Here is a 24,812-nt window from a genome sequence, read left to right on the forward strand (position 1 = left end):
CACTCCCCTTTTCTTTTAAGAGGCAGGGGCTCACATGGGCCTTGACCTCATTACGTAGACAAAGCTGACCTTAGATTCTTTATCCTCCTGCCTCCACCCCCCAAGTGTTGGGGTTACAGATTTGTACCACCACTTCTGGCTTGATTAAAGTCTTAAAAACAAAAATTTTTAAAAATTAGACCTCAACTTGGTGTCTAGAAAACAGCATCTTGGTCCCCCAGAACTAAATGCAACACAAAATTAGCTTCAGTAACTAACTAGCCGTACCTCTTCTCCACGTTAAGAAAAGTCTGCAGTAATGAAAACGGCTTTTCTGTCCAGCTAACGTTTTCAACAAATTCTGAAAAGGAATACGGCTCAGAGAAACACCTCGGCACTTTTCTATTACTGAGACATAGCCACAGGTATATATCTTGAGCTGGTAAACAGACCACTTCAAAGTGTGGGTGCTTGGTGCTTTAAGCCATCAACGGAAAACTACAATAAAATCTAGTGCAGTGACACGAAGAGAGGGTTTACCCAAGGTGAAGGCAGTGACAACACCATATTACCAATTCCACATTACAGGAATAAGCTCTCTCCACGCCCACGTAGTCACACCCACTCCACTCTTCAATCTTTAATCTGATTAGAGTGGCAGTACTGGATGGTTAATAACTACTAATTTATTCGGTGTTCTTTAAAACACACACACACACACACACACACACACACACACACACACACGGCAAACCAGCATAATAGAAATGCGACAATTACATGTTACTGTAACTAGTTAAATTGGTTAGAAAAAAAATCATTTTAAAAATTTGACACAAATAAGTCAAACAAACACAAAGCTGGTTAAAACAATATTTTGAGGGTTGAAGACACGCAGATAGATGCCTCTGTATCGGGACTAAGCAAAAGGCAATTACAGGGCACAGACAGTATTTTCTAGGCAGGCATCTTGAGCCGATGGGCGGGAACACAGGCTCCCCCTCTGCCCCCATCTCTTTTTGGATCTGCCTGTGTCCAGTAACCCCAGCTCTAACTTCTTAACAATTACTTAGTAACTAGAAGCCGGGGTGCACTGAGAACCGTTCATCATAAATCTATATATCAACAAAGCAATTAACGTGAGGAAAATATCAAAGAAAATGTCCCCAAAGAGAAATTCTGTAGCAGGTTTCTTTGGGCTTAGTACCGCGCCGAAGCGCTAATGGGTAAACATTATTTAAGTTAAGTATAAGAGCCAAAGGGCCCTGGGCAAGGAAACTGATGGGAAAGAGGCTTGAGGCTTATTAAGAAACACTCCAACAAGCAGTTACCTAAGGCCAAACGCAGGGAGCAAAGACATTTTCAGAATCACATTATTTTTTTTTCTGCTAACTTACCACCAACAGACTGAATCAGGGACTTTTCCCATCAATGAAGTCTTTTCATTTTGACAGTCACAACAAGAAAAGCAAACATGTCCCTCAAATGCCTAATCTTAAATGTATGCAATTGATTGAAACACAGAAGTACACTAAGTGCTCAAGCGACACCCATCTCACTAAAAAAGAAAAAAAAAAAAAGGATTTCTTTTAAATTACGTACATGTGTGTGTGTGGGACTGGTAGGTGCACACAAGTGCAGGTACTTGCAGAGGCCTGAGGCACCGGATCCCTCCTAGAGCTGCAGTTACAAGCAGGCGTGAGCCACTTAACACGCATGCTGAAAAGTGAACTCAGGCTCTCTGGAAGAGTAGCAAGCACTCTAAAGCGCGGAGCCATCTCTCCAGCTCCCCTCCCGCCTATTTTAAACCATACTTATTACTTAATTCTAGAATCTGTTTAAAGAGAAGTTGCTATTTGGGAATTTCTATTTCTTTATTCTCTATGGGAAAATTGAGACAGATCCTTTAAACCCAAACAAAACAAAGTGGGTAGATGTCAGCAAGTTTATTGAGACCGCAGCCAACACAGAGCACTTCGGAAGACGAATAAAGACAAGGGCACTGTGGCATTATGAGGCTTCATGTTCCAGGGAAGATGGACCTGATGCCAATTTCCAGTTTCTAGCCATAAATAAAACAGTACCAAGAACAACAACAACAACAACAACAACAACAAAAAAAAAAAAAAAAAAAAAAAAAGCAACCAATCAGCTTTCTGCTCTGTAAGAGAGCTCTAAAAACTAGTCCCCACAGGCCAAATTCCAATCTATCTTTGTTTTTGTATGGTCATGGGCTAAGAATAGATTGTTTTTAAATGGGTATGGAAAAATATTTAGTGGCATAAAAATTGTACAAAAATCAAATTTCAGTGTCCAGTAAAGTGCGACTGGTATGCAGTCACACTGACTCGCGTTTCGCTTGCTTGCAGCTCTCACTCTGCTGTAGGAGCACTGAGTAGTGGTGAGGCCACACGGCCTTTGACATCTTACTGTGCCACTCTTTAGGGAAACCTTGCCAGCCACTCATCTGCATAAGGTACAAAACTTGTGACAGCTTGATAGTTCTTGGTTTTACAGCATATAAAATGCAAGAAAAAATTATCAGACTGATGTCAGATTAAGATGAGTTTATACATATGAACACACACAACAGTCTTGGTAATCTATTATTCTCGAATGAAAATAGTTGACTATTAGCTTCGGTAAAGGATGATTAAACCAAGTTACAAGATGTTAACAAGAGAAATTGACATTTACCATAGCGGCATCCGGCTTGAGGACCTTTAAGTAAAGCAGGGACTACAGACCATTAACAGGAAAAGGCATAGCTTCTGGGCTCTGCACAGGCTTTCTAGGCTGCCTGCACGTACCGATTAGGCATACAGCGATCAAATTTATCTCAATACAAGACAGTCCATGTAAAAGTTAGAGCGTATCCATTACCATTTGTTATTAGTAATTTAGTTAACAAATTGATCGTTATATACAAGGCAAGGTGGGACCTGGGACACGAAGGTAACAGACGGCAAACAAAGATGAACTGAGGGCTCACTTCCGATACAGACACCAGTCCTTAAAGGGTAAGAACTAAGGTTAACGCCTTTAACCTCGACAAGAACCATCGTGTAGAGGCCAGAAATTTCTTTCTCTTTCTTTGCTGAAACAAGTTCTCATAATGTGATCTTATTCTGGCCTCAACTGGCTATCCTGCCTCAGTGTCCCGAATGTGAGCATTACCAGTCTGTACAACCACACCTTGACCTAAGCTGAGAGTTACTTATACAAACTCTCAGCTGTCCAACAAAACTCTATCATCTATCTTGGGAGCTAGCGCGTCTCCTAAGGTGTGAGAAGTGACAGCGACAGCCAGGAGAACAGACTCAGTGACACTGTACAGCAGCGTAGAGGAGGCATCTGAAGGAATCCCACAGAGCAGACAGTGCAGGACAGAAGGGATTGTCTCCAGTTCTGCTGTCAAGATCAACGTGGAGAGGGTAGTTAGGGTGTAATAAAAAAGTGATGTTCCTATGCGGAGAACACTCAAAGCTCAGGATTTTATCACATGTGGAGTGTAAGAGGGAAGAAGGGCAGCTCTGCAGAGTTCCTCCGATCTTTAGTCAAAACCCTCGAAGGAGCAACAGTGAGACAATAATTCATTTTGGTTTTGTCTTTTATAAAAAGCGACCACTAGGTGAAGTGTAAGCATGCATTCTTATTGGTGACAACCTCTAAAACAGTGTACTGTCCTGTGGGCTTATCATAGAAACTACTACAGAAGAGACTGAAGAAGTCCCTGGGTTCTTTGATGACAGCAGGACAGATCAGGGGGTGACCACAGTCTACCCTTGATCAACAGTCAGTGCCCTCATTGAAGATTTTACCAACAATGTAAACAAAGTTGTAAAATTTGCAAATGGAATCTATTTCATATTAGAAATGCTACAAATGCTAGCAATAAGTAAACAGCTAAAGGGAAAAAAAAAGTCTAAAATAGAAGTTAGGCTAATTCCAAGTATGCTCTGCTCGAAGAATACCATCTGGATTTATTAAGAGCCGGATACATTTGGCAAGGCATTTTTTTTAACCTTACTAGTTTTAAGTGCTTGGTCAAATACCAAGCAGGAACAGACAACAATAAACACGGCTGTCTGCTTCTTCCAGAAACAAGTATCTCAAGAGGTTCATGTGTGTGTGTCTGCCTTTTCCTCAAATTCTGTCTTCCCAGCCCCTCAGAGACCAAGGACCGAACCATCATTACTCCCTGAGACATGCTGCAGATTCATTGTCCTCATGAGGTAGATTTGTCTGCAAGGAACTAGGTAGAAATATGGATACCAAAAAGCTAAGTGACCTCCTCAAGTCACTCTGGAAATGATTCACAGGGAAAACAAGACACAGGTCTGTTATCTACAGCCTTGGTCCAAATTAACTATGGCTCTGCCCTAAAGAAGCTGGCAAAGGGTAAAGTGATGCCCAAGGTACTGAGGATGGAATGAGGTGGGGGAAACTAAGAAATGCTGTTTGAAGCTTCTTGTTACAAATATTGGCAGCATTAGCTTGAGATCATACAGGGCTGGGGCAGCCGATGTCTGTCCTCTGAGAACCATGACACGTTATCTTTTGAGGCCATGTTCGTCAGCTCTGTTCAGTATAAGGACTTAGCACCCGCCTGTCAGCAGCTTTACTAATGGCTTTCTTGTCAGCAAAGATCCTTGAAGATCCTTGCTACACATCAGAACACTAAACAGCACCGTTGGCTCACACTAAACCTTTAATGGATTTGAAGTAATTCCAATATAAAAGGAAACAAAATTCAGGGTGATGTTTACAATAATTAATAAAAAGTCGTGTACAATGATGAAAACTGGAACATTAGGAAATATAATTTGAAAGTTACAAAAGTACTGATAAAATTTTAAGGTTATTATTCTTTTAATTCTTAAAAAAAAAAGAGAGACAAAGACTTACAATAACATAACCAATGCTAGTTTCATTTGTTATCTCATTAAGGAAATCTACATCTGTCTCACAAACAAAGGACATACGTAGGATTATCACCTTACGCCTTGCAAAGCAGTTCTGCAGTACTTCAGGTGGCTTTGCAATTCCTCTTTTCTTACCAGTGATCAGTAAATATGCGTATTTACAAAATATCTGTTATAAATAGACATAACTTGTAACACAAACCATATAGATCCAGATTTTTTTTTTTTAATCTAGCCTGGTCCTTGCTTCTTTTTCCAGCTTTTTTTTTTTAAAGTCCAATAATGACAGAGTATACCATAGCAGTTTTCAGTAAATATTAGATAATCATATCTGTCAAGACAACAGATCAATACTAGTGAACACTGAAGAACAAACCAAAAAAAATCTTAGTTTTACTGTTTCTCCCTCCCCTTCCATCTTTTCAAACCACCTTTAGAAATTCCATTGACCAAAGAGCACTAAGAAGTAATATCAGACATAACAGTCTCAAATTGATGATCCTACTAACTCAGAGTCCAAAAAAGTATTTGAGAAAGTTAATAACTCATCCAGATCGATGCGTTCAAATGCCGTAGAAAGCAAGCGACATCATGCAAGGTTAATAGAGTTTAAGGTGAAGGACCACCAGTGTAGGCATCCAAGTGGTGCTCTGAGGAGGGTGTGCTCCCCTTACATCACGGGAGCCTCATGATCAGCGGCAGGGCAGACAGGACACATGTCACAGTAACAGCTTAGCTCCAAGGCTAATGATTAGTAACAGTTGCCTGCAACACCAGTGTGAGGACGGTCCAAGTACAAGGAAACAAAGTATCTTTGCAGCTTATTTTAACAGCTAAAATATTGCTTCTAGCAATAGTTACTTATGCCATAAGGAAATAAAATGTTTTAACTTAGAGAAAAGTGTGTTTACATACAGATCTTGAGTTAATCTGTACTCCAGGACTTTTAAAGGTAGGTAGTCTAAAATTTTCAGCCCTGGCCAGAGGCCAATGGACACCAGCACCATTTCCCTAAACTAAATCAACTCTCTATGTATGAAAAGACAGCATTTAACCTCTACGTGATTCTTCTACACACCAGACAGGATAAAGTGGTCTATCCTGTACAGCTCACAAACACTCACAGAAAGGCCACAGGTGTCAAAGCCCCTTCCAGAAAAGGCCTTTGTATGTACTGATTTAACACTCTAAGAAAAGGAGTGGTTATGGATTTTTGAATTAAACTATCATTTTAAGGCTTTTGAAAGGTTGGGAAGTTGAATTTCCTCTTAAACTACAGAGCCCATGCCACACAAATGGCTAAGAAGATTGGGGAAATCGTCCATCAGATTTTTCAGAGGGTCCCAGTCCAAGTGAGACGCTGGAGAGGAGGACATAGCAACGGTCAACAGTAAGAGCATGCAGGGTACTTTGAGCTGAGTACCACCTGCCATGCACCTCAATCTCACTTGCTTACATGTGTTAACTTTGGGGCAGAAACGATAGCTTGGACAATCCATTGCTACTCCTTTTTCCTCACAATGTGTACTTTGCAAAAATTCACATTTTATTAATGACAGGAAAAATGACCCCAAGAGGTCCCTAGTACAGAGAATGACCAAGATTGGAGGCGTGACGTAGGCAATTGCACGTTTGAAGCCATAGACATAGTTCAATGGTTTTAGTCTTGACGTGTCAGATGAGCACCCTGTTTTCCAATCACAGAAAGATCAACCACCAAACAGCCAGTGCAAGGACCAGGAGGAAAGACATCATGAAAGGAATACGAGGAGATGGGAAAGTACTAGGGTAGAGCTGGCACTTTCTGAGAGCCTTGTGTTCCTCGGGGATTGGAATAGAGACCTTGGGAGGGAGCTCTTCATTTTCTTGCTGGGGCAAGGTTCTTTCAGTGGATCTCTCTGGCCTTTTAACTCTCTCTTCACCCTGTACTAACAGAGCACGCTCCTGTGTCTGCTTTCACAGTAGAGGACCAAGAAAGACAGAGAAAGATGAACAAAATGACAGATGGAAAATGCTTAGAAGTGGTGATACTTGGGGATGTGCAAAGGTGTGGAAAGATCTTTTGGACCCTCATGATATATATCTATATATATATATATTTTTTAAGCTTCTCTTTGCTTTGGCAATTTACCTAGCAGTTTCTATATCCCTGCAGGTTCAACTATGTAATTAAATTAAAATGTAATGTTTTGAATAATTGGAACACCTGAAAGTTCAAGCAATCACTGGCTTCCCTTCATTCTATCCTTTCTTTTTCTTTTTTCCTTTTCTTTCTTTTCTTTTTCTTATTGAGCTTATTCATGCGTAAAAACATTTTTCACATATGGATTCCAGGTCATTTTTTAATTCCTTTGATGATGCCAATCATCAATGGATCAGGCAACGTCAACAGGGAAGCATTCTGCTTGTCATGAATAACGTCACTTTTACTAACAGAATGTAAAGAGCAATTTTTGTGTCTCTTCAAAAGACTTAACTGTAGTAGCTCAGTATGAGAAATTAGATTTTGCCTAGGGAAACAGAAGTAGTAAAGACTGCAAAGTCAGGACAAAATTATAAAATTTATAATGTGCCTCCGGGGTCTACCCAGGAGTGGGGGGATGGTGCTAATGAAAGACAAGAAAGGAAACTGCACCCCTACAAGACCTCCACAGCTGCACAGCCTGGGATTCCTGACTAGGAGAGAAATGAGCATCACGGAGGTTTGTACACTTAGTAACTGCTTCTGATAGCTTTTCAGGAACGCTTCCCCCCTGCGTCTCTGTATTCTGCTCTCCACAGTCAAGCAGACGGTATCTACGAAAGGAAGAACTTGGCTCTGAGTTCTCTTAGTTGAGCTAGCCTTCTCTGGTCGGTCTGGAAGCTGAACACCGGTTCTTTGCACACCCCTAAGTGATATGTGTCAGGGAGAAAGTAGCCAGGGGACTGGTCAGCAAAAAGAATAAAAGGAGAAGACAGGATGCAAAATTATAATGATTTTTAAATGAAAATAAGGTGGGAGAAGAAAGACAACATAAAAAGAATAGGGTATAATTAAATTAATTTTCTCTCTGAGTACATATTAACATCTTCATGCAGCTTTTTCAACCAGCCATGCGCAGAAATAAGCAAATTGAGTACTGCAGATGCCGCAGCAGTGGGGATGTGATGTGTTAGGCCAAAGGGCTGTGTGGGTGCGGATTTACCGGTACAGCCAAAAGAAAAAAAAAAACTACTCAGCCGCGGTGGTTGAGTTCTGGGGTTCTCTGCTTAGTGCCATGACAGGAGCAAGTTCTGAGTGAGCAGCACAGTCATAGCAGTGGCTTTACCTCTGGCCCACCAACCTTTCTTTCCGAGGGGAGGGTAGAAGTTTTCTTCACCTGGTCACACACAAATTATATAAAGTTCAGCTGCCTTGCAAATGCAACACACAATGCTGCCAAAGGTCGGAGAGTTATCCCCAGGGAACAAACACATTAGCTTGATCATAAAAAGACATGCCAGAAAGTGGAACTGTGCCGGTACAAAAGACTAAGATGGTATAGTTACTTATCTCATCACTCATTCTGAGTGTGAATGAGTGTGTGTGAGTGTGTGTGTGTGTGTGTGTGTATGTGTGTGCAAAGTGAAAATTATTTGAGCATCTCTCATGGATCAACTTGAGTTTAGAAGTCATTTCTCTACAGTTTAAAAGATGGCACTGCCATCCCCAAACCAGCCCTAGGATGAGTTCTATTGAAATAAATAACCTACTTTCTGCAAATGGAGACCAATACAAATGTACCCAACGCCATCCAAGACAGCATCAAGTTCAAGCTACTTTCAGAGTCCCAAAACAGAACTTCTAGAAAAATATGCAGTTACAGTTTATAAGGGGGGGGTGTGTGTTAACAGATGAGATAGCAACAAGCCAGAATAAGCAGGGACAGCTAAGATTATCTAATCTATAAACAGGGCCAACGAGACAAACGGCTTGTTCAGAGCATTTATTATGCTTTGGTTGGCCAGACCCTCTCAGTCAATTTAAACCACAACTATCCTTGGACCTTTATGAGTCTTATTTCTGAGGACACATAAAATGAATTCCCTGCCTTTCAGAGTGATGGTCTCATCCAGAAAGAGAGGTTATTTTCCAAGTTCAAAGTACATACTTTATAGACTTAGAATGCAAAACTAACGTGCATGTACGTCTGGGAACAGGGTCTGAGAGGACAACGTGTGTGGACAACTGAATCTCTCCTACCACCCTATAACTACTGAGCTGCCTCTTGCTGAGGTTCCCTCCTGACTCACTTGTGAAGCTGTCAACTAGTTTTAACCCAAATTTGAAAAACATAAAAGGTTTTCTCAGAAGAATTTTTATCCACGTCTGCAGCTCCAGAAACTAAGTAATAAATCACAACTGGATAGTTTACCAAGAATCTTGAAAAAAAAAATTTAAACCCAATTTTTGTTTTGTTTTGAGAAAGAGTCTCACTATGTTATCCAGTCCTGCCTCAAAATCCCATATTCAGGCAATCCTTCTGCCTCAGCCCCCACAAGGAGTAGCAGTACAGGTGTGTGCCTGATAACCTCAGGTTTTTATTGGGGATATTGCTTTGCCTTTCTCAGCTAGAACTGCTATGGTTTGGTGGGGGAGGGGGGGCAAGGTAAGCACACAGTTACAAAATATCCCATCAGTCATTAAGTTCCGGTGATCATTTATACAGAGGGCATACCGGCTAAAGAGAGAGACTTTTAGATGTAAGTTAGACAAGCTACTACCTTTAGACAGCTTATTTATTCTGGGGGTAGGGTTTCCAAAGTAGGAAATGGTAACAATAAATACAGAACGGACTCTGAAAGGTGTCTCTGCTCTCTTCTGATCGTAACGTCTCATAAAAATAGCTGGCTGAAGGGGGTCATGTTATGCAAGATAAATCGTCAATTGTTTTTCTGAAATTGAGCATTCTACATCCTCTGGCTTCAGGGCCTCTCTTGTTTCTTATATAACTGTTAGCAACCATTCCAGGAATTTCTAAGTTGTACAAATATTCAAATAAAGTTGCTTTTTTTTTTTTTTTAAATATACTCCCTTCCAATTGTGACCTTACTAAGTTTAGCAAACTCTCTAGCCCCGGAAGGCACATTTTGAACATAAACAAAGCTCTACTGGCATGAAGTCAGTTTATAGACACAAACTAGCCAGAAGCAAGCAGCTCTGAGCATTTCTCAGAGCCTAGAGGACTCCTGCCATTGAACTGGGCTGTGTAAACGATGAGGGGGTGTTTGACTACTAATGTTTTTATAGCGGCAACAGACTGCGAGGGCATCAAAGCCAAACTTCAGCTCTAAACTTTCAGATATAGACTATTAACATACATGACTAAAATACCTATAGCATTCAGCCTCACGGTCACGTGGACAAAGTACTCACTCCGTCTCCGGTAGGGACTTGCCCGTTGATGCTGAGAGTCCGGAAGGGTGACTGTGTAGATAAGCGCTTGTCCCACTCGCTAGGCCGTGGCTCGGGTACCGACTCCATGAAGTTCTTTTTCAGCTCGCTGATGCTGGCATGGTGCTTTTTGATCTCTTCTTGGCTCTTGTCTAAATCCTACAGTTGAAAGGACAAAAGACACAAACCAATAAGTAGTTGAGAGACAAAAACTACACCAAAGGCAACCCATCAGAGACTGGGCACTGGCAGGAAACACCACATCCAGGACAGATGTGACTGGCCTGTAGTGTGCATTTGAATTGTAAATATACAACACTGTATATTTATTTGCCTCTTTTTTTCCCCCCTTAACAAAGTGCCGTACTTGGAAGCAGTGAAGCATCACAGGCCCATAGCTCTTGCAGTTAAACTGCCCATGAAGAGCTTGCTTCTTAATTGTGTCTCCTCTTCCACAAAGGATGCAAAATCAGATCTCCACCTCCTCATCCCGAGAAGGTAACCCCACAATTCCATTGGCCTCAGCTTAATGAGAGCTGACTTAGGCTCAGCTCAGACAGGATGGAGATAGCACTAGGAAAACTGACCAATGTCGGACTTGGTGACACTAGTCCTTGGCGAGCTGCAACGCTGCAGAGTCCCTCTCTGACTGCCATAATATTTTTGCTTCTCTCTCTCTCTCTCTCTCTCTCTCTCTCTCTCTCTCTCTCTTTTTGTTATTCGAGACAGGGCTTCTCTGTGTAATAGCCCTGGCTGTCCTGGAACCCTATTTGTAAACCAGGCTGGCCTCGAACTCACATCCTGCCTCTGCCTCTTGAGTGCTGGGATTAAAGGCGTGGGCCACCACTCCCAGCTTGCTTCTATATTATTAAGACCTATTTTGATTCAAGAATTTATTACTAAAAATCGCTATTTCCAGCCTCCAAAGTTAATTGCTACTACAGCTTTAAAAAAAAAAAACTTTAAAGATTTTTTTTTTAAATTACTCATGTCTTTGTGTGTGTGCATGTCCAAGTCAGGCCAAAGGACAGCCTGAGATATCCCCCTGAGGACTGAAACACTGTCCACTTTTTGAAGTAGGGTCTCTCATTGGCCTGGAGCTTACAGTGGGTGAGGTTGGCTGGCCACCAAGTTCCAGGGATGCTCCCATGTTCACTTCCCAAGCTCTGGGACTAAAAGCATGCATCGCCCCATGTTCACTTCCCAAACTCTGGGATTATAAGCATGCATCGCCCCATGTTCATTTCCCAAGCTCTGGGATTGTAAGCATGCATCGCCACACCTGCCACCTTTAAATAGGCTCTAAGGATTGAACTCAGGTCCTCACACTTTACAACTGAGCCAACCCCTCACCCCCATAATGTTATTTCTTCCCCTTTTTAGTACTTTCCCTACAATATAAAAACATTACGGTTTCCAGTTTCATTTCTCTTAATGTAATTCAAAATAGGGCCTTACTAGGGCTTGAGGCTCAGTGATAGAGTGTTTGTTAGCACAAGCACAGCTCTGGCTTTGATCACCAGCAACACCCACAAAGACTTCTAATGGAGTTTCAAATCTCAAATCTTAAATCTCAAATCTCTCCTTGATAATTTATAATAATTAAGAACTTTGAATATTGGGCAATTAGAGGTAGATGAAAAGCAGGTCAAGGTAATAATTTAAGGAGAGATGATCAAAACTAAGGCTAATAAAACGTAGGCTAAGACATATTCAGATTTTTGGGGGTTCTGTTTGAGACAGGATTTATCTGCCCTAGCTGTCCTGGAACTCTCTTTGTAGACCGGACTGGCCTTGACCTCGCAGAGTTTCGCCTGCCTCTGCCTCCGAGTGCTGGGGGGCGTGTGCCCCTATGCCCATCACCAGAGTTTTTTTATTTAAAAAAAAAAAATTTAAAAAGCACAATTTTTTTTTTTTACATAGGGAATCAAACCAAAAGGAGTCTGATAAATTTAAACTGAAGACAAAGACTCAAATGCTCTTTGTCTAACAATACACATATACACACATAAAAAAAAATACCTTCAAGAGTTTGAGTTTCATGTTACAGTAGCTATAAAACAATCTTGTGTTTATGTCCCATCAGGGCAGCACTGTATCTAAGAAGAGCATAATACTAAATAGATTCCCCAGCAAGCTGTGTGAATTTTGGGATTCATCTATTTTTGGCATCGTGGGAAATAATTTCATTTTGGAAAACAAAAATAAAAACAAAACAAAATGGCACTTTTTCAGGATCAAAATGTGTTTATAAGCTTTGTTGTTGCTTTGGTTTTTATTTTTCTTTGTTTTGTTTTGTTTCCTTGCAGGCAAGAAAGATTTTTAACTAAATAAAACTTTCTCCAATGTGTTATCAAGGGGGAAAAGAAAAGAAAAGAAAACCTAGGGCCTCACGTGATATCTGAACCCTGGGGTTGCTTTCTACTTTTGCCAGACTGACCCATGTGTATTTGCTTTGAGAACAAAGAGAAAAGTAACTCCAAAAGGTAACTGAAGCTTTCTATACAAAGAGAGCATCTCTTGCTTACTAAGAAGAAACGTGAGCGTGCGTATCTCAGGAACATGAGCCTCTCAGGGGAAACCCCTGTGTTACAGCTGAAAGCAAGGAAGGTACTGCTACGAGCTGAAGGAAAGGGTGGATAAACTCAAGACTCAGTCTCAGGCTGAGCAACAGAAACTGGGCAGGCATGTGAGAGTCTGTGTGTGACCCAGCTCCTGGCTTTCAGATCTGTTTGGGCCAAGAACAACCTAACACATTTGAGATGATTAAAAGTGAAAACAAGACAAAACATAAAACGCCCAAGAGATGCTGTGATAAACACAGCTCCCACCTAGCCCTGAGCTGAGCCAGCTGATTTTGTAACTCTTCCTGCCTCACTTTTGATTGGCTTGGCACCTAAGAAAATACCCTTTTCAATAAAAGTGGTAGCTTCTGAGGGGAGCTTTCTCCATCCTTCTCAGCTGGTTTTATTGGAAACCTGTGGGGGTTACAGAATAAAATTAAGATCTCAAAGGGACCTGTTCCAAATAGAATTTGTCATAGACATTTGCTACAGGTTCTCTCTGGGAAATGGAGGAGGAGGCGGTAGATCTAAAAATGAACTCGACCTTATTTGTGCCAGAACAAAGCATTAGTGGGGGTGTGATAAGAGAAGGCAGGAGGGGATGCTTTTAAAAAAAAAAAAAAACTGCCAGAGCGACAGATAACTTGAGATAACTTCCTTGGGGGCACTTTTTTATAATAACTAAGAAATATTGGTCAAATTATGTCAGGTTATGTTCAGGTTAGTAATTTTTGAGGTCCATCATCTTATGATTTTAGCAGCAGTAAAAACCAAACACTTGGTTAAATGTAAAATGTTCTCAAACGGCAGTTAGTAGTTTTAAATTTCAAACACACACACTTAATTCAGAAATCCCCTCTCATTATAATGCCACAGAGGAAAACACAGCATGACACAGTAATTTTGTGAGTTTCAGAAGCCACAACACACCTTGTGGAACCAATGACAAATATATGATTGGCACAGCAGGTTTGGGGAGTATTTGGAGTCGGGAGACGTTTCCCCGAGAAGGAGTGATCATTAGACATGCCTTGTCCTCCCTAGTCTCCAAAGAAAAAAGGACTCAGGTCTCAGATATGGGCTAAGACAGAGACGAGTTTGAGCTCAGGAATTTTATGTTATAGGAGACAAATGTATGTAAAGCACTTGACATTGTGCCATCATTCAGTATACAATTAATGAAGGTCACCCATAATTTTTATTATTTGTATTAAGGTACCTTATATAGCAGATATTTAAAAAATGAAATATTAAATAATCCTTACAGGCCATATATTAATGAGAAAAAATGTGTGTGTGTGTACACACATACAATATGTGTATACACACATACTGAGACTAGATCTCATGTAGTCCAGACTGGCCTTATAATATAGAGCTGAGAATGACTCTGGTCCCCTGGATCTTCCTGGCTCAGCCTCCAAAGTGCGGAGATTAAAGACGTGCTACCATGCCTGGCTGGAAATCTCCTTTTTAAAGTTTCTTCCAAGTTCACATTGGAGACATTTAATAATACACGGCTCTTCTTTCAGGTCTCAGCTAAATGCTATCGCGCCGGATACAGCGGCATGCACCTGCAATGCCCACATTCGGGAGGCCACGGTGAGAAGACTGCTGACAACGATAACTTCCCAGAGACCTTGCCAGGCTCCGAGTCGCTGCCCTGCAGCAAAGCACCACGTCTCTCTCCTACAGCTTTCTAATTGCCTGTAGCCATGGCATCGCTCTTCCCTCATCTTTATTTCTCTCCCCATCATTTCCCCACACTGCAAGCAGAAGCCACGTTGTTGTTTTTTTTTTTTTTCCTTCACAGGGAAGTTAGAGCCCTGGTACAAGAGTTTACACTCATGTCTTTCGGTTCTGCTTTGAGCTGTTATATAATGTAGCCTTCAGCTTCTAGATAGGAGTTTCCCTGATGTATGAACTACACTCGTCTCAACTTCTTCCATAGTGAAATCACAATTTCTTTAAATTTCTCCCTTGGAGTTTCTTTAATCTCCAAATTGGTTTTACATTTCATATCCAATGTGGACTCCAGACTACGTAAAGTATACGAACTGAGGTGAAAGTGAATGTGATGGGAAAAGGACCTTAGGCCTCCTGTACGTTACTCTTTCTGTGAAGAAAACTGACCTAAATAATAATAATAATAATAATAATAATAATAATAATAATAATAATAATAATAATAATAATAATAATAAAAACTCCAGCTTGGCCAGCTTTGTGGCCAGGGAGAAATGGCGTAGCTTCCCCAGCTTAAGTGTTTTCATCTTGAAACTGTGAAACCTCCTCAGAAGCTTGCTTTACAGTTCCGCCTGCAATAACAGCCTCTCGAATGCTTAGGCTCCCTTCTTCCGTGTCCTTCCAACCTTTCTTCGGTAACCTTTGCTATCTCCAAGGCATAAGCCCATGTGAACTAGGACCACTTTCCCTCTTGTTTGATACTCTTCTCAGTTCAGGGAGGGGGGTAAAAAGAGTGCAAATTTGTTTCTTGAGACATTTAAGAGTTTATACTCTTGGAAAATTCAAGAAACATTTAGCAACGATGTTTAAACGTTCTGAAAGGGGGTAAAACAGCAGGACCACGAGTGGGAGAGACAGCTCCAATCATATATTTTTCTAGGTAGCATGAGAGATGGAAAATTAAAGTTCGGAGAGATGACTGCTTACCAATCATGTTTACCAACATGCAAAAGCTTTTAAACCTAAAAGTCTCTCATGCAGTGGGCATGCAGAACCAAACGCAGCACAGAACAGAGAAAAGGGGGTCAGCGAAGAACGCAGAAGGTCCCAGGCAGCCAACTGAAATGCGCTTTCAAGTTCATACAAACCTCCAACATTAAATTGCTATGTCTGATATAAATGTTTTCACCATCTAGTCTCTCTCTCTTTTTCTGTGAAAATGAAAGAGGGGAAAACAGAAGCATAAAAAATTAAAATGTTGTTCTTGCAGGGAAACAAACTGCAAATTGGCAAACGAACAAACAAACAAAAACAATTAAAAGTAAATGTCTGCAGTGCAGCATGTGCCAACATGAGATGGTCACGGAACCACAAGGACACACAGAGAACACGGGTACCATAAGGGGATGGATGACATTGTCTGCAAACGATGGAAAGCTGTGATGATGACGTTTAAATAGACAGTGCTCCTGGCTTCATAGCTTCTAACGCAATAAGATATTTTATATTTGTTTTTGAAATTGAAGTATTAGGCTATTAACCCTAAGATAACATTTAACTCTAAAAAGGTTTAAACACTGTGTCCCATAGAGTGGAGAAATGCTGTAAAAAAAAAAAACCAAAAAAAACCCAAAACAACACTTAGCTTTTTGGGGGAGTTTTAAACTTGCAAATACTGCGATATCCGACTCTCTGCAGTGTTCTGTATTCAATCAGCTAACAAGGTTACCCAGTGAGAACTGGCTCATCCCATCCTGAGGCTGGGAGACACCACGCAGCAGTTGAACTCCTACTGTTGATGCTGGAAGTCACTGCCATGATGGCTTTTGTGATAAATGTGTATAATATGCAAATAGGGCTAATGATGCCATCGGGAAAGTTCTCTCGTACAGCCTGAACATGGAAGATAGGTCTGGCCCTCCCTCACAACTGCATTTTACTAAGGTATTTCTCTACCAGGAGCATACCTGGATAAAGCCTGCCCATAAATAGTCTAACGTTCTAACTCTTTGTGTGCGTATATGTGTGTGTAAATACACATGACAACTACACTGCTTGAAGGTTCCCCACATACTGGTTCTCTCGGAGTAATTTCTGATAAAGAAAAAAAAAAAAAACAAAGGCTGGACCACTGTCTTTTTAACACACTGTAATCAGCACGGGTGAAATGGTGGCACAGTTGTGTGAGAGTGAAAAATGGCTAACCTTCCTCATTCTGATCAGATCTTCAGTTTTTCCTGCAAGCTTCTGTTTTGCCACGGTTCAGTAAAGGGGGGAAAAAAAAGATAAAATATTGGCTCATTGAAGTTTGTCTGAACCTTTTATGTATTTTAGGAAAAGGGAATGGGGGAAGAGTTAAAAACTGAGGGGTGGAAGAGGAAAGGAACAAGTGGCCTGTTGGCACAAACCTGTGTTTGGTCACCATTTGAGGTAGGTACTGTGACCTCGGTGTGGGTTTGTTCCACCTACATTTAAGAAATAAAATAGCGAAACGTTTTAGGTTAGCAGGCTTCCATGGATAGCTAAGCTGCTTCATGAAGCTGGGCGTAAAATATACTGAGAAAGGATCACCACACAACACGGAAGGTTTCACTCCCAGTGCCACCTGCTAGCTCATCAGGACAGCTTCAAGGCTGACGAAGTAAGATGGGTGGCCAAACTATCAAAAGACAACTGAGTTAGTCATTCTATTAATGCAAAAGCATTTTAATATTTATTTATAAAAAAAAAAAAAGGTACTCACAAAAGCAAGAACCTAGGCCTAGTGCTAAGCTATACGCTCTTGTTTATGACCTGGAAGTATTTTAATGAGTGGGTGAGTGTGCGTGCGTGCGTGTGCACGCACGCTTGCACACGTGCATATGTATGTGTGTGTGTGTGTGTGTGTGTGTGTATACATCGTAGCACTTGTGTGGAGGTCAGAAGACAATCCCAGGTGTCCGTCTTTACTTTCTACCTTGTGTAAGACAGGGTCTCTCTTGCCTGCTGAGGTTCAAGCTCCACTTTCCTGATTCTGCCTCCCTTCTCCCAGTAGGGATGTGTGTTGAGTTTATAGGCACAAATGCTACTGAGGGTTCTGAGGATCTGAACACAGGCAAACACTCTAGGCACTGAATCGACCCCCCACCCCCACCCCAAGAGTACTTTAAACCATATTTGAGAACAGATTTACAAATAAAGCTATAGATGTGTAATATACATGATAGAAATAAGATTTTTTTTGTGTGTGGTTAAAGCACATGTAATAAAACACATAAGACACCAGACCCGTAAATACAAAAGATTCTATTAGTTGATCAGTTGATCAATACACTTAAGGAGATAGTTTTACTCTTCAGTTTACTGAAAAAAGAACACCAAAATAAATTACATGCAAATCGTAGCTAACACATGCAACAACTACTTCCGCCTCAACTGCAACAGCCAACATTGCAGTTTCCTCTCTAGGAACCCACATGCTTGGCAGATGGACAAGATTTATCCTTAGTAGCAGCAGAGGAATACTACCCTAAGGATGCCTGTGTATCTTTGGGATGCAGCTAGAAATAACCACCTTGTACTCGGAAACTGGAGTAATTATTTAAAACTCTGATTGTGACGAGAAAACATAGCAGAGTGAGGTACTGCACAAAGCACTGTGTATTTCAAATTTAGAAACTGAATTGTCTAAGGGTTAAATCAGTTTTGTTATTATGACTCATTTTTTTATAGAACCTCATCAACTTGTGGTCTTGGCATATTCTTTTAACTCGCACAAAGCAGCATTGCTCTGGAGAGCAGTGTCACTGTGCTGTTTTCTCCAGGTTGAATATAAAAACCATTAGTTAATACCAGACTTTGCAATACTGCCAAACACACATGCACAGCCAACCATGGCACTTTTTACTACCAGACATAATTAACAATTGGGTCGCCTCTCTCCGGATCCCGGTTAACAAGGTCATTCACTTGTCTGAGCTTAACTTTTCTTAAGTATTAAAGAAAAAGATAATGTCTCAGTTTCTGGTTTGTTTGTTTGTCTGTTTTTGAGACAGAGTTTCATTAGGTGAGCCTGAGCTGACCTCCAACTGTCCCCCAAGATCTGGAATTACAGACATGTGCCACCATGGCTAACTTAAAACAAATGTAATGTCTTGAGAGAACTATGTATACTCTGCAAATACTAGTCTTAAATTATTTCATAAAGCTTAGGTTCAATAACATCTTTTGGGTCCTTAGTAATCTAGCAGCAAGAGAGAGAGAGAAAGAGAGAGACAGAGACAGAGACAGACAGAGAGAGACAGAGAAAGAAACACACACACACACACAGAGACAGAGAAAGAGAAACACACATACAGAGAGAGAGAGAGAGAGAGAGAGAGAGAGAGAGAGAGAGAGAGAACGACACAGCGAGTTCGTGGACCTGTACGTGCCATGGAAATGCTCTGCAAGCAACCACATCGGTGCCAAGGACGACACGTCCAACCAGATGACTGTGCCGAGGTTGACAGGGTCATAGGCCGGTTTAATGGCAAGTTTAAAACCCATGCTATCTGTAGGGCCATTCGCAGGATGGGTGAGTCAGATGATTCTATTTTCTGTTTGGCTAAAGCTGATGGAATTGTCTCCAAGAACTTTTGATCAGAAGACATTGGGAATATTTATAATAAATAAATAAATAAATAAATAAATAAATAAAAATGAGGAAGTAGAGGAGGGGGGGAGGGAGCGCACCATGGGGCTGGAGAGATGGCTTAGCCATTAGGACCATGGTCTGCTCTTCCAGAGGACCAGGGTTCAATTCCCAGCACCCACATGGCCTCACAACTGTCTGTAACTCAAGTTCCGGGATCCAACTCCCTTAGATAGACATACATACAGACCAAACACAACTGCACATTTAAAAAAAAAGTTAAATGAAGAAAAAAAAAAAAGAATTGAGGCCCCAAAGAAGCAAACAGTGGTGCATTGCTATATCCCAGCTATTAGGAAGACTAAAGCAGAAGGATTTTCTTTTGCTGAGATTGAAGGCGAGCACCACCACGCCTGGCCTGGCAGAAGGATTTCTTGAGTGCAGGTGTTCAAGTACAGCCTGGGAAATAAATGTGCAAACTCCATTTCACTCTGCCAAAGCTTCAAGGGCAGAGGGAACCTATTTTTGAAGTTACTTGCATGTTTTAAGGACAAAAGGAAAACTGATGAGATAGCAAAAGATCAGAGGTGACTTGGCCACTCAGGAAGACCCCTTGACAACTCCAATAGCCTGATACTTTATCAGTATTTAAAAAGGACAGTCAAAAGTTGCTAGCTGATATATTCCAACAGTAAAAACCAGGCAGGTATTCAAAGGCCATACAGAACCTGAAGACCAATGTCGTGAACACCAGGCCAGTTACAAAAATACAAACACCCTGCAATTCACTCAAAGACAGAGAGCCTGTGTGTCACATTTAAGAGTTAAAAAAATTAGGGCCAGGAGATGGCTCAGTGGTTAAGAGTACTGTCTGCTCTTCCAAAGGACCTGGGTTCAGTTCCTAGCACCCGTATGGCAGCTCACAACTGTCTGTAACTCCAGTTCCAAGGGATCTAACACCTTCATAGTAATGCACATAAGAGTATAATTAAATAAATTATTTTTAAAAAATAGCTGTCCACTGTTCTACACTTAACCAGATATTGACCTGGCTCCATAAGAACCGGCCTGATCTGCAGGATAATCATTATACAAAAGAGAAAGCACTTCCTAAGGCCTTCACACAAAGTGTTCATATGAAGGCCCTTCACAACAGTGAGACCTGCATCTCGTTTAACAAACCTGAACTAGGTCTGTGTCAGTGTTATTTAAAAGCCTGAACATATACATATATATATAAGACTAGCCCAGTTATGATTTTTGGGAGATTTGCTAACTAATGTGATTTTTTTTTTTTTTAAACACAGCACAGTGACTCCGGGTTTGCTCAACTCTGAATGATCACCTCAGAAGCATTCCTCCTACACAACAGATCTTCTTCACATCTAGCCGTCGGCTGTTTAAATAACTGGTCTGCAGAGACGGCTCAGCAGTACACCCGGGTTTGGTTCTCAGCACCTACACAGTGGAGCATACCGCCTGTAACTCCAGTCCCCGAGGATCTGATGTCCTCTTCTGACCTCTGCAGACACCAGGCACGACACGGTGCACATATATATAAGTTCAAGCGAAACACTCATACACATAAAATTAAAAATAATCCTTAAAAAAAAAAAACAGAAAAGACTTAAATAGGTATATAAGTGTACTTTAGGCAATATCTATAATTTAAAAATCAAATTCTACAAAAAATATACAAAAGCAGTGGATGAAAGGCGGTTGCTTTCAGGAACAGTGAGAAACAGCAACGTTGTCGGGGGCCTGTAAGATTCAGTTGCTCTGAAGCACCTGTGGGTCAGAACGTAACTCGCTGGTCTAAGGCAGCTGAGACATACCTTCCAGGCTTCTGTGGGCTCTGGCTCGGCTGGCTCAGGCGGCTCTCCTTCCCCCTTCACTTCAACCTTCACAGCTTCCTTTGGCGTTTTCTTGGCAGGTGCGCCTGGCCCTTCTGTGACCTGACTCTGAGAAATGGCTGGTGCGGAGGTGGGCCTAGGACTCCGGTCTGTGGATTCGGCAGCTGCTGCTATGTGAGGAAAAGAGGGAATAGATGAAGTCAAGTGTCACCGTCTGGACCTTAAAGTGGCAGGGTATCCGGGACGCTCATGAATGTTGCGGTATCCTGTGTCTATCATACAGAAGGCAAAACACAAACCGTTAGTGCTTTTCAAGGTAGGTGACGGCAACAAGAAAAAGGCATCATCCTCCACCGCGCGGTGGTGGCGCACGCCTTTAATCCCAGCACTCGGGAGGCAGAGGCAGGTTGATCGCTGTGAGTTTGAGGCCAGCCTGGGCTACAAAGCGAGTCTAGGACAGCCAAGGCTACACAGAGAAACCCTGTCTTGAAAATCCAAAAAATAAAAAATAAAAAAGCAAAAACAAAACTAAATTTATTAATTTCAAAACCACAAATATGTTTATTTTCAGATGGTTTCAAGAACCAAGACATCTAATTTAGTGGAGGAAATGATGTCTGCTTTCTTTTTGTCTTGTTGTTTTCTGTGAAGTCTCTACGGAATGATTATGAAATAACTTGATAAATAAATGGCTCTTCTGATAAAAACAGGGACTACTGGTTGATGTGTGTGAAGGCAAATCTTTGAGCCAGACATTCTTTCTTTAGTAAATCACTTGACTAGCATTATCTCGAAGAATATTGGACTTTCATCCAAAATTAATGGAGCTCTCTCTCCACGTGTCCGAAGTCTTCCAGCCCTGTTCTCTGAGGTACTTAGAGCACTGGCTCTCAAGCAGGGCTGACCACCCCACCCCACCCCACCCACGCCCAAGGGCACATTGTCAGCCTCTAGAGACGGCTTTGGTATCGAAACTGGGGCAGAGAGAGAAGGGCAGAGAGAGAAGGGAGGTACTGACGTCTAGTGCACGCGGGCAAAGACAGCTGAGGAGAAGCCTGCCTGGGCAGCTTTTGAGAGAAGAACCAATACAAGCTGACAATAAAAACCTCTGCATGTAGCTAACTGCTGCTTGGGTTTGAACTATCTGGCATCTTCCTTAGGTCACTTATTTAAAAACGAGGCTTGGGACTATAGCTCAGTGATAGGTTGTTTGCCTAGCACACAGAAGGTCCCCCAACATCACAAAGGAAAACGAGAAATGATCACTATTGCTAGTTTTGAATGACATTACTTTCTTTCAGGGTTGAAAAGAAAATGTCTGTGCATTTTGTAGTAAACCTTACTAAGTGGACACTGTCTTAGAAACTAAGTTTGTGGGGGGCTTGGGTTTTTTTTTTTAATAATATGATTTAATTTTGTTTCTTTGTTTGAGAGAGGATCTTTTCTACATAGCCCTGGCTGCTCTAGAATTTAGTGTATAGACCAGGCTGGCCTCAGACTCTCAGAGATTTGCCTGCCTCTGTCTCCTAAATGCTGGGACTAAAGGTATGTACCATCACACCTACCTTTAATATTTCATTAAAAAATTTTTAATTTCATTATCAGTGTGTCTGTGTGTATGTTGTGCATGCGTGCTTGTGTGTGTGTGTGTGTGTGTGTGTGTGTGTGTGTAAACACATATCACAGCATGTGTGTGAAGGTCAGAGGATAACCCTGGGCAATTGATTCTTTCCTTCCACTTTGGGATCAGGGATTGAACTCACGCTATCAAGCTTGCAGGCCAAGGGCTCTTTTTACCCACTGAGTTGTCTCAAGGGCTCTGATTTAGTATTTCAGATAACAGACCATCATGCTTTCTTGAACTGAGACTTATAGATTTTAATACTCCTTCATGGAAACCTCACACTTTTTTTTTTGTTTGTTTCTGAGACAGAGTCTCTCTGTGTAGCCTTGACTGTCCTGGACTCACTTTGTAGACCAGGCTGGCCTTGAACTCACAGCGATCCACCTGCCTCTGCCTCCCGAGTGCTGGGATTAAAGGCGTGCGCCACCACCACCCGGCCTAACCTCACACTTTTATTATGTACGTTCCTTCCTCTTCAGACTACTGAAGATAATTTATTCTGATACATTTAGATTTGTAAACTGTAAAAAAAATGAAGCAAAACAAAGGAAAAATTAAAAGCCAGAACAGACTGAAAAATGGAAGGTAACACCTATCTTATACATATTACCCCAAGAAAGAAATGTTCATTATCCTGTAACACGCTCCAGGGAAAGACTTCTCAGAGGATGCCTAGCAAAGGAATAGCCGAAGTACAGAGCCTGTCTCATCTTGTGGTGACAGATCTATGGCCGCTTGCGAGTCCCTGCTGCTAATGGGTGCTCTCAGCTAGTCAACGCGAGAGTGGCAGATGGCAAAGCAAACCTAACAAAACAAGCGAAATGACAAAATATTTTTCTCACAGTTGTGTTAAAGACTCCTATTACGTGTGCATTCACACCTCCTCTCAAAGAATTAATTCGACTCTGCCTGAAATCATAGATGCACAGCCCTTGCTTTCACCATGTGCTATTTTACCATGTGAATTTGGTTCAAACCCCAGACTAATACTGCAGAGTCAAATGATTTGTCTTCAGCGCTCCTACTGTGTAGGGGAAAGCAGACACAGATATGAAAACTAATGGCTAGACACAGAGGTGGTAATGGTTCAGAAACTGGAAAATACCAGTTACAGCGAACGTCCCTCACTAGGAAAAGTAACAGGAAACAGGTGAGACCTGAATCCCGAACCTCAGTCACACACAGTGGTGCTAGGAAAAGAGACTTAAGTTTCCTGTGCAATGTGGAGGGGGCTAACTGTAGGAGAGTTGGAGAGAGAGTACTCAACAGATAGAAAAATATGTAACGAATTCTAAATATCAATAACTTCTAACATACTTCAGTACTTATATTCTTTTTGTTATGGGTTAATATTATTTCAAGAATATGTTGGGCAAAAATTAATTATGCACACAGTGGCATACAATTCAACTGAAAGATACCACTTTCCTTCATTTTCGCAGTGAGGAGACTGAAAACTAAAGATCACAGTAGCTTTATTGGAATATAATTTACATATTGTACCATTTGCTCATTTAAAGTATAACTGAATGTTTATTAGTACAGTAGCGATTTGTTTCTAAAATGTTTCGGCTTCAGTCAGGGAGGTGAGTCAGCTGGTAATGTGCTTGTGGGCAAGCCTAAGGCTCTGACTTCAGACTCTCAGCACTCACGCACTAGCTAAGGACACATCTGTAAACTTTGCCCTGGGCTGGAGAGCAGATGGCTGGAGCTCACTGACAAACCAACCTAGCCAACTGGTGAGCTCCAGGCTCAGTGAGTAACCCTGTCTCCAAAATATAGGTGGGATGTAACTAAGAAAGACACTTGATGCCAACCTCTGGCCTCCATGTGCACACACCTACATGAACACATATGTACAACACACCTGCTCAGCACACATGTGCACGCGCACGCACATACACTGCTTTAATTGCAGGCTAGCGCACAGCTCAGCGGCGGAGCGCTTGCTTAGTGTGCCTGAGTTCCGGGTGTGAGCCTTTGCACCAAGGAAAAGGTAACTGGCAGTGAGCACTGTTACCTCACCTGTTAGCTATTACAGGATTCTTGAGTCCGTATAGAGAACACTTAACTTTAAAACCTCAGCATCTTCCATTTCTAAAGGCTCTGACCAAAGTGCTGGTGCGGACCCACGGAAATACTGGCTTCACATGCCA

General features: G+C 41.6%; 1 protein-coding gene and 1 pseudogene across 23 annotated transcripts in view; one reads left to right on the forward strand and one right to left on the reverse strand.

Annotated features, from left to right (window-relative positions):
• Nucleotides 1–24,812, reverse strand: part of EPB41 (erythrocyte membrane protein band 4.1) — a 154,869-nt gene that overhangs the window by 21,192 nt on the left and 108,865 nt on the right. For 4 of the 22 annotated variants that reach the window (XM_084787466.1, XM_084787463.1, XM_084787448.1 and 1 more), the window contains exons 12-16: nucleotides 21,015–21,202; nucleotides 16,976–17,032; nucleotides 16,773–16,814; nucleotides 15,716–15,778; nucleotides 10,300–10,476 (exon numbers count right to left, since the gene is read on the reverse strand). In XM_084787466.1, coding sequence (XP_084643592.1) covers nucleotides 10,300–10,476; nucleotides 15,716–15,778; nucleotides 16,773–16,814; nucleotides 16,976–17,032; nucleotides 21,015–21,202 — 527 coding nt within the window. Of the gene's footprint in view, nucleotides 1–4,672; nucleotides 6,855–7,446; nucleotides 7,830–8,212; nucleotides 8,264–10,299; nucleotides 10,477–15,715; nucleotides 15,779–16,772; nucleotides 16,815–16,975; nucleotides 17,033–21,014; nucleotides 21,203–24,812 lie in introns of those variants that run through there. The other 18 variants (XM_084787462.1, XM_084787467.1, XM_084787464.1 and 15 more) reach the window with 15 other exon arrangements.
• On the forward strand, nucleotides 17,441–20,472 carry LOC311600613 (annotated as a pseudogene). Its single transcript has one exon. The product of its transcript is annotated as an uncharacterized misc_RNA (transcript).

Source organism: Acomys minous (assembly GCF_964271855.1).
Source record: "Acomys minous genome assembly, chromosome: 6".
Classification (NCBI taxonomy): domain Eukaryota; kingdom Metazoa; phylum Chordata; class Mammalia; order Rodentia; family Muridae; genus Acomys; species Acomys minous.